This window comes from Pyrgilauda ruficollis, unplaced genomic scaffold (genome assembly GCF_017590135.1).
Source record: "Pyrgilauda ruficollis isolate IOZ18807 unplaced genomic scaffold, ASM1759013v1 scaffold5, whole genome shotgun sequence".
Classification (NCBI taxonomy): domain Eukaryota; kingdom Metazoa; phylum Chordata; class Aves; order Passeriformes; family Passeridae; genus Pyrgilauda; species Pyrgilauda ruficollis.
In genome coordinates, this window is record NW_024526599.1 from 15482154 (window position 1) to 15500886 (window position 18733).

The 18733-nt window shown below is 39.5% G+C and overlaps 2 protein-coding genes across 10 annotated transcripts in view; one reads left to right on the forward strand and one right to left on the reverse strand.

Moving 5' to 3' along the window:
• Window positions 1–12155, reverse strand: CASP3 (caspase 3). Of its 4 annotated transcripts, none has more exons than XM_041479865.1 (8): window positions 12047–12153; window positions 11393–11642; window positions 6746–6838; window positions 5778–5902; window positions 5149–5277; window positions 3105–3280; window positions 2484–2601; window positions 1–1394 (listed from the first exon to the last, which is right to left on the reverse strand). In XM_041479865.1, exons 3-8 carry the CDS (start codon window positions 6817–6819, stop codon window positions 1168–1170), a joined length of 849 nt encoding a protein of 282 aa, XP_041335799.1. In that variant the 5' UTR covers window positions 6820–6838; window positions 11393–11642; window positions 12047–12153; the 3' UTR covers window positions 1–1167. The 4 variants fall into 4 exon arrangements, with proteins under 4 accessions (XP_041335799.1, XP_041335801.1, XP_041335798.1 ...); XM_041479867.1 differs by having other exon boundaries at window positions 11301–11642; XM_041479864.1 differs by lacking the exon at window positions 11393–11642 and having other exon boundaries at window positions 12047–12155.
• PRIMPOL (primase and DNA directed polymerase) overlaps window positions 12086–18733 on the forward strand; it is a 16317-nt gene continuing 9669 nt past the window's right edge. Inside the window, exons 1-5 of one of the 6 annotated variants that reach the window (XM_041479856.1) lie at window positions 12086–12210; window positions 14433–14503; window positions 15712–15896; window positions 16943–17034; window positions 18002–18143. In XM_041479856.1, the coding sequence (XP_041335790.1) occupies window positions 14485–14503; window positions 15712–15896; window positions 16943–17034; window positions 18002–18143 (438 nt within the window). In that variant the 5' untranslated portion in view covers window positions 12086–12210; window positions 14433–14484. Of the gene's footprint in view, window positions 12499–12660; window positions 12721–14432; window positions 14504–14543; window positions 14607–15711; window positions 15897–16942; window positions 17035–18001; window positions 18144–18733 lie in introns of those variants that run through there. The other 5 variants (XM_041479855.1, XM_041479857.1, XM_041479858.1 and 2 more) reach the window with 5 other exon arrangements.

The window sequence follows — 18733 nt, forward strand, 5'->3', positions numbered from 1 at the left end:
TCCAAGAAACAGTATTTAATTAAAAAAAAAAAAAACCAAGTAGAAAATGCCTCTGGAAGTGGACATCAATTTGCCAACATTGTTTTTGCTACACAATTTTAAAAGGATTTCAAGTATTGTTTCACAAGCACCTATAATAATTTCATATTCTGTCTTCCACTTATCTTAAAAAGAATGCTGCAAGTTGAAATATCAGCAAAAATGTTTTGCAATTTTGTAAAAGTTTGTCTCACAAAATTCAGAGTCAAGAGATATAAATTTCCTATTTGTTAACACATGGAATTAGCATTATGAAGTGAAATTTCTCCAGTACCACAAATACAGGTTTTCACACAGATTACATGTGGCACACACAGAGCCAACCCATTATTATTTAAGGCTGAAAAGAGGAAAGGAGACTGCTCAGAATGCAGACTTCCTTTTGCACTGGTTCTTATAGCCCCAAATATGCCCCAACAGCTCCACCCTTAGGGAGCTGCAGAAAAAGACATTTTGGAAGACTGGTCCCTTGGGCACTCAGCTTCAAGGTCGGAATACAAAATTTATTTTGAAACAGCTACCATGCTGATATAATTGTTTTATCTAATATTCCATACACAAAGTTAGTAAATTATCACAAATTACCAGGAAAAACTGGCTGTACTCTAAACATGCTTTGTAATTGTATGCAAAAATATGAAATGGCTGTTTTCCACAGTTTATGCCCAAAAGTGTAAAAATAGTTTAGGTTAATTTATAACCTAAACTTTAAGAACTTGAGTTACGAAGAAATGTGTGACGACACTACTATCATATTACCACCAGTGACATTCTGAATCTTCTTTGTAAGATTTGAAACCAAACTATTTACAAGAGCTGTTTATTTTCTCTGCCCCTTCAGCAAAGTGAAATGCAGCAACAAATAGCTCCAACAAACGATCTGATCTTTTTTCAGTCTCCCCTTCCTAATTTTTTGCAATACTCAGAGTGTTACTTTCAAATCTGCTTCAGCTACTCAGCTTTGCATTTCTACACAGCCATACTATGTTTTATCTCTAACAACAGATATATATCTAACTTTGAGACACTTCATTGTGCCACACACAGTAGTGAACAGATTTAACAGTGGTATTTTGTACTAATATTGCATATAAAACGCAGATAAATAGCATGAACTGAAAAATTGTTTTAGGAAGGGAAATAAAATTCTTTGGTGAGCATAGAGACAATACATGGAATCTGTTTCTTTGCATTAAAATCCTGTTGAGTTGAGCAGGACTCATACTCTGCCACTCTGCGATTGACACGAGTTAAAATCTGCATGAGTTCAAGTTTCCTTGCGTGTTCCTTCAGCATTTCACACAGTGACTGAATAAACCATGAACCTTGAACTGAATTCCTCCAGGAGTAATAGCCTGTGGAAGAGAGCAATGTCAAAGTGATGAGATGAACAGCCTTTGATACAGGACAGGTCAGCAATTAGACCAATGCATTGCTTCCAATGGCAACCAATGTTTTAAAATAAGCCAAAACCACCAACCAACAACATTTAAATTTTATAATCTCCACAAATTCCAACTCAAAATTTTTTTCTAATCCTGTCATCTTTTATAATCTAAGAAAACCTTAAGTAGGAAGAAAATCAAAAGTCAGGAAAGTTATATTCTGCTGCAGCAATCTTAGTCATTAATCACTTACTACTTTTCTTGGGGTACACAAATACAAAGAGGTGACAGTACAGATGGAAAATGGGTTTCAGTGTCATTAGTTTCATGAATATGTGCAGAATTAAAGACTGAACCTACTTCTGGTAAGTGGAAATAGGATATATGAAGGGCTCTGCCACTACCAATTTTGCTAAAGGATGCAACACAAATACAATCAGTAGACAAATAATATGCTGGTACTTATAATCCACTTCTGCATATCTGATTGTTTTGTTCTCTGAGAATAATAGCTTTTCCTCTTGCTGTAAATTATATGCACAACTCCAATTAACTGAATTTTCAGCAGATGAACATTTGAGGGTTTGCAAGTGAGAAGAATATATTCAGGGTTTGGTAAGGGTTTTGTAGGGACTGAGAATAGCAACTACTTCAACAAGAAATCAAGTCAGATTTAAAAAAATCATTGAGGGAAGTAAATATTTATTTCCATAAGAAAGTGTATTGGTCTGGCTGAGCAGAAAGAGTGTACTGGGTCTGGCTGAGCAGGAGTTCATTTTCCTACAGCAGCTCTCACAGTGCTGTGCCCTGCATTGGTAGCTGGAAATGTGCTGATAACACCGCAGTGCTTTGGCTGCTGCTGAGCAGGGCTGCCTCCCCAACATTCCCCACCAAGGGGCTGGGACTGGGCAAGATCCTGTGAGGGGACACAACTGGGACAGCTGACCTCAGCTGACCAAAGGACATTGCAGACAAGTGAATTCACCCACTGGCTGGGTTCCACTCCCAGCTGTAATAATTTATAGCATGAGTACAGGCTGACATGGATCCAGTCCTCACCTGGAGCTGTAGAATAGGCATACAGGAAGTCTGCCTCTACAGGTATTTTCTGACACATTGTTTCTTCTGATCCACTGTCTGTCTCAATACCGGAATCTAATTCTGTCCCTCTACAAGCCTATTTGGTAGAAAGAAGAATGGAAAATAATATTAAAATAGAAAAGTAAAGGCAGTGATCATTATAAAAACATTGATATTTTGTGTTTTAAAAATTATAATATCATGATTAAAATCTTCAAAAATAACAAGAATTTATGTGTCATTTCCGTTAGACAAGACTCAGAAGTAGTAACATTTGTTTAAATCAACTAAACAGTTTGGGTTTAATGACCCAGCTAAACAGTTTGGGTCATTCAAAAGTGCACTCAGAAACTCATTAAAATATTACCTAATATTTTATTTAATACATAGAATTAATGCAATGCCAGCTGTTATAAATACACACTACCTAAACAGGGAAAATTGTGCCACTTGAGATCGGGAGAGAATCTTACTCTGAAAGTAATTACATTCAAATCTATTTTAGAAAGGATTAACTTTTTGCACCAATAATTAGTGGGAAATGGTATTTTATCTTAACTATCTGGCTGATTTGATCATCACTGTTCAGCTGTACATCACCTGAATGAAAAAGAGTTTGGGTTTTCCTGCTAAACTTCTGCACCTGTCACCTCTGAAAAGGCTTGTTAGTACTTTCAGTTCCAGAGGCCCATCTGTACCATAGATCAATCCTTCGTCGCCATGGCTTAGCAAGATGCAAACAAAACTGCTTCGCTTGCTGTGATCTTCTTCAGAAACTTGAAAGAGAAAAGAGAATTATCTTAACTTCCTGCACTCTAAAAATTTGGAACATTTGATCCTTCCTAGGTCACAGAAGTCTTTAAGAACTAATTTGCACGTTCAGAAACCTCCAAAGAGTTTTCAGTTCTGAACACAAGAAGCTGCTTACTTTACCTCAGGAGGCTGGGCACAGGAAACCCCAAATTAAGGGCCAGCCCTACCCACTGCAAGACAGGGCCACAGAGCAAGGCCAGGAATACTGTAAGGAGACAAAAAGGGTATTTCCACAGCGTCTCAAAGTTGGAATGATATACCTCATTCATGCAATAATGGTCAGTCTCATGATCTGGGATTGGACTGATGGAACACCCTGGGTTTTGGGAAACAAAGGAGAAAGCCTTCCTCTCTTTCCAGTTGAAGTTGATGCTTCAACTACTTGGATTACATGGGAAATAAATGTAGCATGACGGCTGTTGCTGCTCCTGCAGGTACTAGCAGTACACTTCTCTCTCACTTTTTACCTGTGGTGAGGTCTAGAAACATTTCTGAATCCTCTTAATTTTGCACTTACAGTTATTTAAGCTTGATATAAAGTGTAAATATATAGTTTGTTTTTTTTTTTCATTTTGTGGTATACAAATAGCATAGAATCTATATTCTCCTATGTCTTTTGTTGCCTGATATTGTGGGAAATGTACTTGAGGACCAAGATGACTTTTTCAAATTTATTGAGATACAAACAAGGTTAAAAGAAAGGATTCAAAAGAAATTATGAGTGGTAACTCAAAAAGATGCAAGAGTTTGTAGATGAAAAATAAAAATAGTCCCTAAATCGGAAGTCTTACTGTTTTGTGCTTAACAAAACACTAAATATCTTCTTCTAGAAGAAATGAATTGTTTCAACTTTACTCAAGTGATGTACACTCAGGCATTTCTACAATTTATGGACAAGCACTGCATTTAGAAGAGTCACATTTTCAGCTACTGTCAACAGACCAGCTGCAACAATACTAATGAATTAACCATGTCTGGGAACATTTTCTGGCATAAATATTAACTGGCACTAAAGAACCTAAATCTATGTTAGCAAACACTTTCATTAAAAAACAAACAAAAAAACCCCAAAGAACAAAACCAAACACAAAAACCAAGACAGGGTTGCTGCAGGCTAACTGCTGTTGGGAATAATCACTGGAACACTTTCACTGATAAGTATGACCTGGAACAGTCTGGGACAGCACTAGTGGGCATGAGGCCCAGTCATGGCAGAGAACCTTCCAACAGTTAACTAGAATGGCCTGTGTTCCAGGGCTACTGACACCTCCAGGCACCATTTAATGTATGGGTCTGGATGTAGCCAAGTCCAAACAAAGCAGAACTGACACAGTAGTATAAAGCTCTCACTTGAAAGAAGGGTGTTTTGTTTCACAAGTTAAACAAAATTTGAGTTGTTTATCCAAAAGAAAATTCAGTCCACACACCTGCAGTTCTGGTCCCTCAATCAGAACTCCTCTTTGGGCCACACCACTAAGCATTAAGCACAGAACCCCTCTACCCAATCTAGCAGTTTTTTTCCAACTCACAGAGGTTCAGTGATCCCAGGGTCAGAATATAAATCAGTCTGCATTTAAGTTTCAGCCTTTTTTCCATCCTTCTTTAGAAGATGAGAAAGTATACGGAGACAACAGTCATGGCACAAAAGATGGAGAGACAGCTAAGATGGATAAACATAGAAACTATGATGCACATGTCATCCTTAGCAATAAATCACCAGAAGGTGTGAAATAGCATCTAAAAGAACCCAGAAAGAAGAGATGTGAGGGCTAGAGATGTATTTGGAAACAGTGGTTGACTTAATACACACACACAACATATAATAACTTACCATTTTTCAATAGTTTAAAAATGCCCTCACATGAAAGATCATTGTTGATCTTTATTTTATATCCCAACTTCATAAAAACTTCTCTGACACTTGCAGCATCTGCATCTGTACCTGAACGGGGCGCCATCCCTATACACAAGAGAAATGTATTATTTGTTTATATTATATAGATGGCATGGTCTGATTGAGCCAAGTTATTTTTCTTGTTTATAACGGTATCAGTCTGAAATATTCCATAATTCCAGATCCACTCTAGCAGAGACAACATTGCACTGTTACATGGGCACACCATCTCCCATTCTCTGTACCTCTATTGTAGATTTATCTGCATCTTATTTTTATATATACTTATCTATTTAAGGACATAAGAAGAATTTAATTTGACAAATAGAAATCATGACACAAAGGTAAGACAGACTTGTACTGCTGATAAATTTTCCTCCTCATTACTGCTACACCCTAATGTGTTCCCTCTGTGCATATTTGGAAGAATGGACTGAAATGAATCACACCCATGACCTAATTTTAGAGTGCAATCAAAACTGGTCTGCATATTCAATTTTGAAGAATAACACAGAGCGTGAATTTATCTAAATTAAGGAAAAAAGTAAAAAACTTGTGAGTGGTACCAGTATGTCGGTAGAAGTTCTTATTGTTTATTATTACACATTCCCCCATCTCTGGATAATCCATTCTGTAACTGTAGTCTGGCAGAATTCCAGAGTCCATAGACTTGCTAGCAGGTAGGTTCTTTCTGTATAGAAACCAGACAAAATTTAGGCGTTAATTTCTGATCTCTCTTTTCAAAATAACGACAACAATAGGCTATTTTAGCAAGCCAAATGAAACTGCTGAGGTTGCATTTGTAGTAACTTTCTGTGGAACTTGCAACAAGCTTGAAATTAAAAGAATCAAGAAAGAACTGTGCTTAAAATTGCAATGCCTCTGCACAGGAGAATATGAAAACTATGAAAACTTAGTTTAAGGATGGCAATTACTGTATCAACAAGAAATCAGTTGGGCTTTTTTACTATCATCTTTTGAAATCTATGTACCTGGAGGAAAGGTTAACTCTGAGAAAGCAAATCTGTTCTGAATTCTAAAGAGAAGTTACTATCATTGAATTTTCACAAGAAAACATTTAAAACCTAAAAAGATGTGGCAGATGTGTGCTCCTTTTCTGCTTAAGCAATAGCCACCAGCACGATAGATACATCTGGATGAAGCTGGACTTTGGGGAGACAGCTAACACAATAGCTAAGAGCCGTAAGTCTTCTTCAACATCTAAGGGCTAGCTGAGCACACACTATCCCAAAGTATGGCTCATACGCAAGTATGACTGTAAGCCACTTGTCCTACTCCACATACAGCAGGATGCACACCAGGATCTCCCCTCGAGCAGAGATGCCTCTCTGTTACTCCTTGAGGCTGAGACATCCCTTGCCACAACAGCTTCTTAGTAAGTAATTGATAGCATGCTAAACTTTAAAATCTTAGCCCAGTGATATTAAGGATTGATTGTGCACATATAATCTCTTAGACATAAACTGCTGACCAGACTTAAATTGAAGACTTAAACCAAAAGTACCTCACTTACCCTTTAAAACCTGGAATAGATTTTGCATCTGCCAGATCTTCCCTCAGATGTGGTCCATCTCCTATGTCTGTCATTATTGCTTTCAGTTATCAGCTTGAAAATGCAAGAAAATAGAAGTTTTATGACAGCTCACAGAATAACTTTAGCCTAGAATATTAGTAGGCAAAAAAAAAAAAGCTTTCTGAGTAATCTCTACACATTTTATATTTGAAAGAAGAACATTAATTATTGCCTTCTAAAAGAGCTCTGGAAAAAGTCTGCAGATCTCTATGACCAAATCATTGAAAAAACCTACAAAAAGCAAGGTAAGAGAGAAATAAATCAAAAACAATCTTTAAATATTGCAATGTCCCCAGATGCATTAGAAATTAAGAACCAAAAATCAAGCAATACAAGTTATTAGATATGTGCAAAGACTAACATAGATTAGAAATGAGGTCATAGTAGTTTGAGAAATGAGTCATTTCTCTGCATTCCATTTCAAATGAAACATCAGTGCATCCCATTCTGTTGTACGTGAAGGCAATTGCAATAGTAGTAAAATAAAACTACAACAATATCATTTAAATCAGTTGATGAAATGAACCCTATGCTGTGGGCTATTTACTTTTATGAGAACACGGGACAATAAATTATAATGGATACCAAAGCAGAAATCAATTCAAAAGCATTCAACCTCCTCCACAGTTACTTTGTGTACACTCATGGAACATACTACCACAAGGTACCTTAAACTCAAGTGTCAGAAAACAAACATGCACCATAAATTTAAACTACTAGATAGGACAAAGTAATAAATGCTTAGAAGTGCTGAGACCTCAAGAAGTCAAACAAGGCATTACAAGGCAAGAATTTGAAAAAAGACTTTAGCAGATATATTTATGGTAAATAAGAAGGTATAAATAACCAGACCAAGTATCAAGATTTGCTGGTCAGATATGATGAAGATTCTTATTCAAGGCTGAAGTTCTTTGGGGCAAACGATACTTGCCATTTCACATCATGATATTATTATTATTATTATACTAAGTATCAACTTTGCATCTGTACTTTTGTTAGTACAGCACAAATGCCCATTTTTGTGGAAACAATTACTGATGCATCAGAAGCATTGATTTTGTTATGTATAACCTGCTTTCTAAACTTGTTTCTAGGAAGACACATTTTTACAGGCTTCAAAAGATCTTCAATGTTACTCTGAATATTATTTCAGAGCACTGATACAATTAAATCTTCTTCTTCACCAAATCATTCCAGACTTGACAACTGTATTACGTAATGCAGCAAACATTTTCAGGAAATTTCCTGAAAATCAAATTACCAAAATATTAAATAAGCTTAGTATTTTAGAAATAAAGTGTCTAAAATACATTTTATCATTACATTTTAGAAATTTACTTTAAAGACAGTATCATGGGGTAGGAACTAAATCTACAATGCTGAACTAGACTGCCTAGCCTCTTGATCTGGATTCATCCATCCTAACTTCAAAGTCTAATTCATTAAAAGTACCCTGTGGGAAGAAAACAGCAAGCAGCTCTAAAGGGCAATTCAAATACCTACGACCTGTGGCATGACAGTGATCCAACCCTAGAGAGCAGGGAACATTAGCACTGCCAGAAAAAAGCTTCTGATCCGCAGCAATTGGAAAGAATGCCTTTCATTGACAAGGATGCTGTAAGTTCTGCTCCAGCACAGCCCAGCTTCAGGATTTTCTATGACTTTTTCAACCATCCCTACTACAATATCCTTGGCTTTAGTTCTCAGCTTTCCTGAGCTCTCAGCCTGAGCAAAATTTGTAGGAAAACACCCAAGCAGACTGGCCCACCATTCTGATGCCACTCGTACTCTTCCTTCTGGAGAAGAACTAGGTGCATGAGCACAACCCAAACCCTTCAATGTGGCTGGGGTTAGTAAGAGAGGGAAATGATTAACTTCCTTCATCTGTTCTTTGTTTAACAACAGTAATAAACAGCCACACCATATAAAAAAGCACAGCATCATGTGCCAACTCTATTATCAAAACCAGCTAGCAGGTGCACTGACAGCAGTGTAGCCATGTCAGCACAGAAATCAACTTCTGCAAAACCCCAGGTGTTGATCCCAGCTGTTTGGCACTGTGAAGTTCTGCAGTGCCAGCGCTGCAAGTCCACGAAGGAGAGAGTGTACACTAGTAAATATGTGCTTCCATAAGATGTGGCTAGCTCCTGTTTATCAGATGAGCCACCTACCAAGAGCTACTTCAAGAAAGCTTTCCCTGTACTTTGGCTGAGTCTAACACTCTCTGGCCAACAGATGAGCCCTTGGAATCTCGAGGGAGGGTAAGGGGCTTATTAGACTCTCCTGGGTTCACATCAACCAAACTGCTGAACAGCAGCAGCCTCACCTAAGCAAACTGCAAACCCCTGCCAGCACTGAATGCTTCTTACAACATAAATGTTTAGGCAGGATGCAAACACTAAGAGGGATCATCAACATTTAAGTGACATCAAAATAAGACTTATCTCCTTGACCCTTTAACAGCCTTAAATTTTAAGGCTGTAAAACTGCTGTCCTTGATCCAGCGCCAAAGAAACAATGAAATTGGAAGAAATAGCTAGCAAAACCTACAATTACAACAAATGATATTAGTTTCTTTCTGAAAAATGTAAAACACAACTTGCAATACTGTATCATAAAAATATTTCTTACTAAGGCCTCTGCAAGCCCAGTTCACAGCCTACAGTTACAATTGTTCAATGAAGTGTTAGAGCTTCCTGCAGTCTACTTCATCAAACTGGAGCTTGTCTGAGAGACTCGACAGAAGCTATAGGGATTGTCTAGAAAAACTGGTTGTAACACGTTAAGTATTTGAAATGTGCATGGTTTACCTTCAGAACAGAATCTGTAACTCACTTTTAATATCCATCAATTCCTGAGCACCCTCAGGCACCAGGTCACCTGCACTTCTTTAAAGAACAAAAGACACCCACAAAGAGATTTCTCTTCTGTTGCCAGCACTCAAGTGTTTGAGCCGGCAGGGTCCTTTGTGCTCTAAAGCAGCGATCAGGGTAATAGCAGTGCTCTCTGGAGGATGGTGCTGATTCTAACAGGCCACTAAGAATTGCCTCATCTTGCTTTAGGTAATGCAGTGATGCCATGCATTTCCCTGTGGAGGATGATCTCATCCTGCTGGCGGGAGATGTGGGGGGAAGAAATCACGGCAGTGCTTTAAAAATTTATTACAGATTTTTATTCTGCTCTTTGATGTTATTTTCTCTGAAAGCTTAGATAAAACGAGCTTTTAATTATAAGGAAATATAAAAAACAAGTTCTTGAAAAGAACAACAGCATTTTTATAATCTAGCAAAATACATTCTGTAGATTTTAGGAAGCTTATTTTATATTATTGTATCTGAAAAAAACACAATTAAAAAAAATGAGACAGAGACAGTAAATACAAAGGTGATGCTAAATGACCTTTACATATACTAAGTAGTAGGAAATAAAATGGTTCAAAAAGGTCCAATGCTATGCTCTGCAAGCTACCAAAAAATGACCAATGTCTCTCTGTACAGCAATAAGAGCGAAAATATTTTTCCCCTACATAAATGCAGTTGTTCCAATGCTTTTCTTTTGATAAGAGAAAACAATAAATAAAACAACTTTTTACTCCATTCCAGACTGGATTTACTTATTCTACCTGGATCTAGTGAAAATAAATTCACATCATCATGTGTCACCACTGCCAAAAGAATCACCAGGTTTCTTTTTAAAGAAACAACAGAAATGAATGGTATAGTGATAAAAATAATACCAAAGCTTCTGAGACAGGAGAAAGCAAATAACTAAACTGTCTTTACTGACCAACTGGATCCTGAAATATGCAAACCACAGGAGACAACACATGTTCAGTATATATATGTCGCTACAAAGCAGTGAGAATAGCACTACTAAAACACATGTTCAAAACAGACATCAGCAATGTTAAACATCTCCTTAAAGATAGGAAAAGGGCAGTTTTCCACATCACATGACTGCAAGAGAAAATGTCAAGCATTCAAAGAAGGTATTTTTTGTACATGAACATATACATGCCATATCATGATACTAATGCAGACATGCAAATTAAAAATTTTCCCCTCTACAATGTATAACGCTAAACAATAATTATCTAACTAATAACAGAAGGAAAATATAGAAGCAGACTATATTAAAAAACAAAAAACATTTTAAATATAGCATTACATTTTCTATGAGGCACTATCCCCCTACTAAATAGTGCTACCACAGATGGAAGGCTGAGACAGCTCTTCCCATTGCTTCTGGTCTGGATGCAGTTGCTGGAAAACCCTGACACTGGGCCGGCATTCTGATCTTCCAAAACAAACAGACTTTTGGGTACTCAGCATGAAGCTGTAAAATCAGCTGAATTACTCCGAGTACAGCTCAGACCCTTGAGTTATTAATTCACCTGTAGCTATTAATCACATCACCGCCGCTATAAGCAGCAGCCATATCAGGTTCTTTAACACGAAGGGCACGGCGTGTTAGTTTGAAACCCACAAGCAGATACCTGAAGGAAGAACTGTGAGTTACAGGGTGAAAGACTACAGACGGCCAGCCCTATCCTTCAGCCCAGCAAGGAACAGGCAGGGCACAACACACCTCGGGCAGGGCCTTTTACACGCTTTATCACAAGTTAGCCACAGCGCCTGCAGGACCCCAAGCACGCTTTTCCTCGGCACAGACGAGGCTCAGCGCGCTTTGTTTTGGAAGATCCAAACACAGCTTTGACCCCGCGTTTCCGGTTAATGGTCTCCCGAGGGTCACCAGAGAGCAGCTCAGGATTACAGCGCCTTTCTTTTCTTTTCCTTCTTTCTGCCCTCTGTTTCAACAGCTTCTCCACAGAGACAGGCTGAAAGGGAACAAACTAGCTACCTCAGGCTTCTGGACAGCTAACACCCGCGGCCCGCGCTCTGCCCCCGGGCAGGGGGAGCGGCGGCGCTGGGATGGCACCGCGGCCGCCTCTCCCGCCGGGCCCGCAGCCAAGGCCGGGGCTCATCCGCGCCCACCACCGACAGAGCGACCGCCGGGCCTGCGGGGCCGGGAGCCCCGCGGGCAGCTGGGGGAGCGGCTCTCTCAGCCGGGCCCGCCCCAGGCGGAACGCGGCTCCGCTCCTGCTCCCCGCAGCCGACTTCCTCCGGGAGAGATGCGGGCGGCCACGCGGGCCTGGAGAGCCACAGCCTGGTCCACCCCACCGCCCCGCTTTATTCGGCAGCGCCGCCGCCGCACCCGCATCCCGGCACCGCCGTCACCCACCGGCCTCACCGCCTGCTCGCTGCGCTCTGACCTGCGTCTTCCCGAGCCTGGCTTAGCGGAGCGCTGCTCGGCGCCGAGAAAGCCCCGCCGCTGCCCGGCCCGCCGGCCCCGCCCCGCGCAGGGCGGGCAGCCGCTCCAATGGCGGCGGGGAGCGCGCGCCGGCGGTGAGTGAGTCGGTGTGGCGGGAGCGGCCCGAGCGAGGCGGGCCCGGCCGGGCGGGCCTCCCGGCGCGGAGCGAGCCGTGCGAGGCCGGGCTGAGGGGTGGCTGCTCCGCTCCGCTCCGCTCGCCGGGCTGGGCCCTATGGCGGAGCACTGAGCTACCGCGCCCTGCGGGCTCTGAGCCGGGTCCGGCTGGCCTTGCTGCTCTTCGGTGTGAATGGTGTAACCCAAACCTTGTCGGGTTTCGCTGTTGTTTGAGTTCCTATGCCTGCTGAAACAAATGTGCCGTTCTGGTACGTTTATACTATGTTGGTGCAGCCTCATATTAAATGCTGTGTGCAGTTTTGGGCACCATGAGGATGGAGAAGGGTGTGTCAGGAGTGGTTTAAGCTGGGTATTGGGGAAAGGCTCTTCACCCAGAGGGTGTTTGGGCACTGGAACAGGCTCCCCAGGGAAGAGGGCACAGCACCAACCTGACAGAGATCCAGAAGCATTGCTCAAGACAGCATTGTTAGGTGCGTGGTGTATATGGTGACTTTTGGAGGTGGTCGTGTGCAGTGCTGGGAGTTGGATTAGAGATGATCCTTCCAACTCAGAACATTCTGTGATTCTGAAAGAATGGTGGTTTGTAAAGGAAGTGGCCACTTAGAGTAATCTGTGGGGACAATTACTAAATGAGCAGCCCCTCTCATGACCTCAGTGAGTGAGATCCCTGTGGGTGATCTGCCTGTACCACGGCAGGACCTTCTCTTGGACAGGGTTTTTGCCCACCTCTGTGGTGACTGTCCCTGGCTGCCCACAGACCTGCCTTGCGCAACAGCGCTCTGACACTGAGGGCTGATTTTGGCTTCATCATCAACTTTCAGGTCAGTTAGTTTCATATTTGTACATTGACCTTCAGTAGCAGAAGTCAGATAACATTGGAAGCTGTGTATTCCAGCTTCTCCTAAGAGGTACTAACCTACTTTTTCAGGTCTTATCCCCAGGTCTGACGTAGTGAGTTCTGCACTTGCAGTCTTAATTTGGGGAACAGGTTGTCCAGAGGGGTTGTGAAGTCTCCTCCACCGGAGATACTCAGGAACTGACTGGACACAGTCCTGTGCCATGTGCTCTAGGATGACCCTGCTTGAGCAGGGAGGTAGGACCAGGTGATGCACTGTGGTCCCTTCCAGCCTGAGCCATTCCGTGATCCTGTAACTGTAGAGGGCACTTCCTCTATCAGGAGGGCAAGATAAACAGTTGTTGTTGGGAAGATGAGTAGTGTCTGTTAATATGCCACTTGTCAGCTCAAGGTAGGGATAGCTAAGCTAATTTTCACTAATGTTAAGGAATTTAATGTGTTCTTCTTAGGCTGAATCAGTAGCTGGGAGAAAATCTCATGGATTTATTTGTGTCAAGGACGAACCATGAATTCTGCTGTAGAATTATGTTGCATGATACACACCAGCCAGGAAATAAGTGTAGTGTTATTTTGAGTAGCAGGTGATTTGCATGTCTCAGCTGCAGTTGTCAGCAGGTGTGGGTAATATGTTTTGTCGTTATCATGAGAGGTAAAGGGAGAAGAAGTCTTCCATAAAATAGAGAAAATGAAATAGCAAGCTCTTTAAGTCATTGCTCAGGAGACATTTTTCCAGACTACCCATGTAGTCATCCTGCTGAGTCACTAACACTGAAGTCCAAACATGTTGGTGACAAAATTTCTTTCAGTCAAGTCAAACAAAAATAAGTACTGCCTTTATTTCTGGTGGGATGTAAGAAGGGACGCTGAAATGAGATTTTCCCAGTGAACTCAGAAGGCTGGTCCGTAAGTGTTGCTTGTATGTGCTCTAAATAGATGTGTTGTGGTATGGTTCACACAGGAATTGAAATTGCCTTGAAAGGACTTGACATGTTGGACTCTTGAGAGACCAGGTGTTTGGACTGCAAGAACCATGATAGGTTTCAGTTTAAAGTAAGGGTCATCACCCTTCTCTCAGGTTCAGGTATCCTCCCAGCTGTGTTTCTGCAAAAATACAGCCTGATATAATTAGAAAGTTTAAAATTAATAAAGAATTATGGGTTTTCTGCTTCACTTTCCTTTTATAATGGTCATCTTGTGGAAAAATGCTGATGTAGGGGTGTCTTTTGCACCCAGTTAATTTACAGCCAGCAACATCAAAATGAAACTGAAAGTTTTGTTAGCACTTCTGAGAAATGCTGATTGCTATCTATAACTTTTCATTCCCAGAGAAGAAACTAAGAGCACAAAAAAGGAGTGAAGAAAATGCACAGGTCAGAAGATGGACAAGGGGGATAGAGGTAATATGTTTGACCCCTGCTAGAGAAAAAACATTCTGTTTTTAGACTTGATGCAGGCACTGACTATCAAGACATTGGCAGGCTTAGAACAGTGGGCAGAAATGTAAGTGTCCAGGAACTTCTGCTGTGGAAAACTTGGAGGGGGAAATGAGAGGATCTAAAATTTGGGCTTTGAGGCTCCACAAGAATATTTAAATACTGAAATTCGCCCTGTGAATCTAGCTTGTTTGGATACTTTTGAGTATGCTCAATTTCATTTTTATCTTTCACTGCAACCCAGGAGCTGTTAGGAGAACCAAGTGGTTATGCTGGGCAGAACAAGATTTCCTTTCATGTTTGTTACTTCTTGCCTCTCTTCCTCTGTTTCACAGTTTCCTGGCAGTGCTTTTTACTGATTTGCAGGTGTTCCAGTTACAGATAATTGTACATATGTGTGTTTATGCTTTACTACATTACTCTGCAGCATTTGGATTACTTTATGGATCTAGAAGCTTAAAGGTTGCAAGATAGCAAGAGTTACTGCATGGTTCTATTTCTTGAAAAGAGATAAGATTGCTGTTTTAAGGTTCTGAAAAATATATGAGCTTTTAAAGCAGGTGAAAGTATGAGTGATCAATAGCAAAGGTCAGCAGTGGAGAACAGAGCTCTCATTTTGGATTTTAGTTCTTTTGCTTCAAGATACAGAGCTCAGAGCTGAAGTCACTGAAGTCTTAACTCCTCCTATGAACTCAAATATTGTCCTAGCCATACAAATTAATTATCTCTTTTGTCTCCCCAACCATAAAGGAAAAATATTTTTTTACTCTCAGTATTTTTTTTTACTTTTACTCTTAGTATTTTTTTACTCTTTACTGATGTTGTGTGCCTAGTCAACAGTTTGTATATTTTCTGAGGAGTGTAATACCATTCTGTAGACAAAAATGAAAATTCCTGGGCCTCCTTTCTGTGTCTTTATTCTGTTGTGTTTACCTTTGATAGTGTTAATATGAAGCTCTTGTACTTCCAAAACAGTGTAAAGACATTTAATATTAAAATGAGTATCATAGCAAGGTTGGGTGTTAATTTGGAATATTGGCTACTCCCAGTTAATTAATAAATTACATTCAACAAAACCAGAATCAAAAGCAGTGAGGAGTACAGGATATATCCAAATTAAAATTGCCTTGCAAACGGATTAATACTGATTTGACTATCTGTAATTGCTTTAGGAGAAATGAAGAGACAATGGCAAGAAAGACTGAAGAAGGTGGAAGAGCTAGCATCTCACTATGAAAGAAATCCTCTTCCTACAGTTTATAGACCAAGACTGTCCAAACCCTCTATGCCATCCTCTGTTTGGAAAATATTTTCTCGACAGGCTGAAGCTTTTAATTATGTAAAATCCTGCGAAGAGGTATATTATGTGTCAGGGAAATGTCTCTACTCTTTTTATACTTTCAAGATTGAACATCATTTAAAATTGCTGTTAGGTAGTGAAGTCTTTATCAGTTTGCAAGATATTTTTCTTCCCAATCCTGAAAGAGCAAGTTTGGTTTTTTTTGTCTTTGTAGGTCACGTTGCACTGGAGGTATCTCTAAGTTCTGTTCTAACATACAAGTTGAAATGTGGTGTTAACTTTGAAGTGAAAGTTCTTTTTGGGAACATTGTAGTGACAAATTTGCTCCTTCTCAAGATGACCAAGCTGTCAGGGTGGGCAGGAGAATGGGGAGGTAGTGAGAATTGAGTAGGAAAAAAGAAGAGGAAAAAAATGAGGAAGAAAAAGAGACAAAGAAGAGGCAGAGACTAAATAAAAACACAAGAACTCTCCAGTGGCATCTGAGTAGCAAGTTCAGATGATTGGAAGTGATTAGCCAAATAAATATTGTGTGAAAGGTATCCTCTCTTTTCAGTTTAACACTTTTTAAATTGATTGCTGTTTTTAAAGAAAGTATTGAGTTTTTCTCCATACCTGTTTCAGGTATTTAAGTAATCCTGGCAGCCTGTTTTCCAAAATGGGTTCTCATTGGCTTGGCAGTAGTTTTTTTCTATTTTCTTCTCAGATTTCCATTTTTGGATCTAAACAACATAATGTCTGAAGAATATTTGCCCATAAAGCTTATACTGTCATCATATCCATGAGGCTGCTCCTTTCAGGACATGGTTCCTCCTCGCTTTAGATGCACTTGATATTGATCAGAAAAAACCAAGAGTTTACAGAGGAAATAGTTTTCATTACTGCACAGCAAAGAAAAGCTTCAAAGTGTACCCATGTAACTGAAATCAGAATGATGTTCTAAATTAAAACTAGATGCTACTGAATGTGGAAAAGGATAAGTGATCTGTTTATAGTTCTCTAGTATTTATTAACCTTTAATTGTTGCCAAGTAGGAACTTAGGAAGACTTTTTTTGAACTGTTTGAATAAAACTAACAAAAAACATTCAATTTTTTATTTGGAAAGGATGTTCATGTGTTTGCTTTGGAAAAGAACACACAGAGTGGACAGAGGTTTTACCTTGTGACAACATATGAAGAGCTTTGGTTTTATTACACGTGAGTATTTGAGAAGGTGCCCTGTATGTTAGTAAAAGTTAGGGTATACTGGCTATCCTACCTAGTAGGAGCTAGCAGTGGATAGGTATTCCCAGAAGCCATCTGCTGCTCTGAGTGGCACGGAGCTGTAATGGGTTACCTGAGGATTCTTCTTGGCAGTGGGAAAAATCTTCACAAGGACAAAGCAATATATTCTGTAGTGGGTTTTAACTTTCTTTTGAGTAGCAGGTTGCCATTATTTCCTGTGGATTAAGTACTCTGTCTGTTGAGCTGAAATTTATTAACAGTAGATTTTGCTCTTGCTGTCAGCTTTCCTCAGGGGATCATACCAACACATGACAAAAACATACTTCTCTGACTAGTCATACACCAGTTTCAGTGGGCGTTAATGCAGATGTCTGGAAACTGATTTATGGGTTTGCATTTGCCTGATGTAGTTCCAAGTATTGACAATTCAGTCATGAACTGAACTTTTCCCCCATTTGTTTCTTTTACAATAAAACATTTGGCTATGAAGTGAAAGAAGTCTGAGTCAAATTTAATACATAAAGCCTGATTTTTTTTCTGAAACTGACGGTGGGATTATTTTTTAATTTAGTTAGAAAAAACTCCATATAATCTCTTTGTTTGTGCTATAGACCTATGAATGATAACTTAAGTTTTTTACTGTAGTTTTCATATTTCCTTGAATTCTCAACATTTCTGTATGTATTGTAAGACTGGGGGGGGCATGGAGAGGAGAGTACTCTACAAAATTAAATTATGGGCCAGACAATCTTTGCTGATACTTGATGCTGATGTTAGTTACAAATTTTTCAAAGCATTATAGGGCTGCTACATTTTTTTAATATGGATGGTTGATTGCAGAATAAAATATGTGGGATCCTTGTTTGCAACTGATAAGCATGTTTATGATGCTCATAATGTTTATCATGAGAAGTTGTGATTTGTTTTTGTTTTTCCTTAGCCAAGGTTGCAAAACAAGTCTTATGCATTGCTATGAAGTAATTCCTGAAAAAGATGCTTGCAAACTTTATTTTGATTTGGAGTTTTACAAACCAGCAAATCCTGATGCAGATGGCAAGAGTATGGTCATGAAGTTAATTGAGGTAAACTGGAGCAAAGTCATGCTGTAGATGAATATGAATTTATTATGAATTTAATATGAAACCAATTTACCACTTTATATTGATTATGCTATAGTACAATTAAAAGAATTGCAGACCCAGTGATTATTTTTAAGTAAGTAAAAATACTGTTTTAATTAAAGCAAGGGTTTAATCTAAGTGTGAGACAAAAAATTTAATTGAGAGACAAAAATAAAGAATGATGGCTGTTGGACTGTTTGCATTCATGGTAGGTTTACTGACATGGTAGGTTTACTTTTGAAGGTTGTGTCATGTGCTCTGCCACTTCAAAGCTGTAAAACTGAAGGAATGTTTAGGTACTCTTTAAATCAATAAATACCTCAATAAAAGTTCCATTCATATATTCCTCAGTTCATTCCCCTTGCCTAATGCTGCAGGTGTATATTAAGGCTTAGATAAATCTCTCCTGAAAGTTTCTTTAGATGACAGTTCATTATAATTTAGTTAAATGATGATGTAGAGAGCATCATGTGGCTGCACTTACCAATTTTTTTATCTAAAATTAAATACCTTTACTAATTATCAATTTTATGAAATAGTGCAGTTTCCAT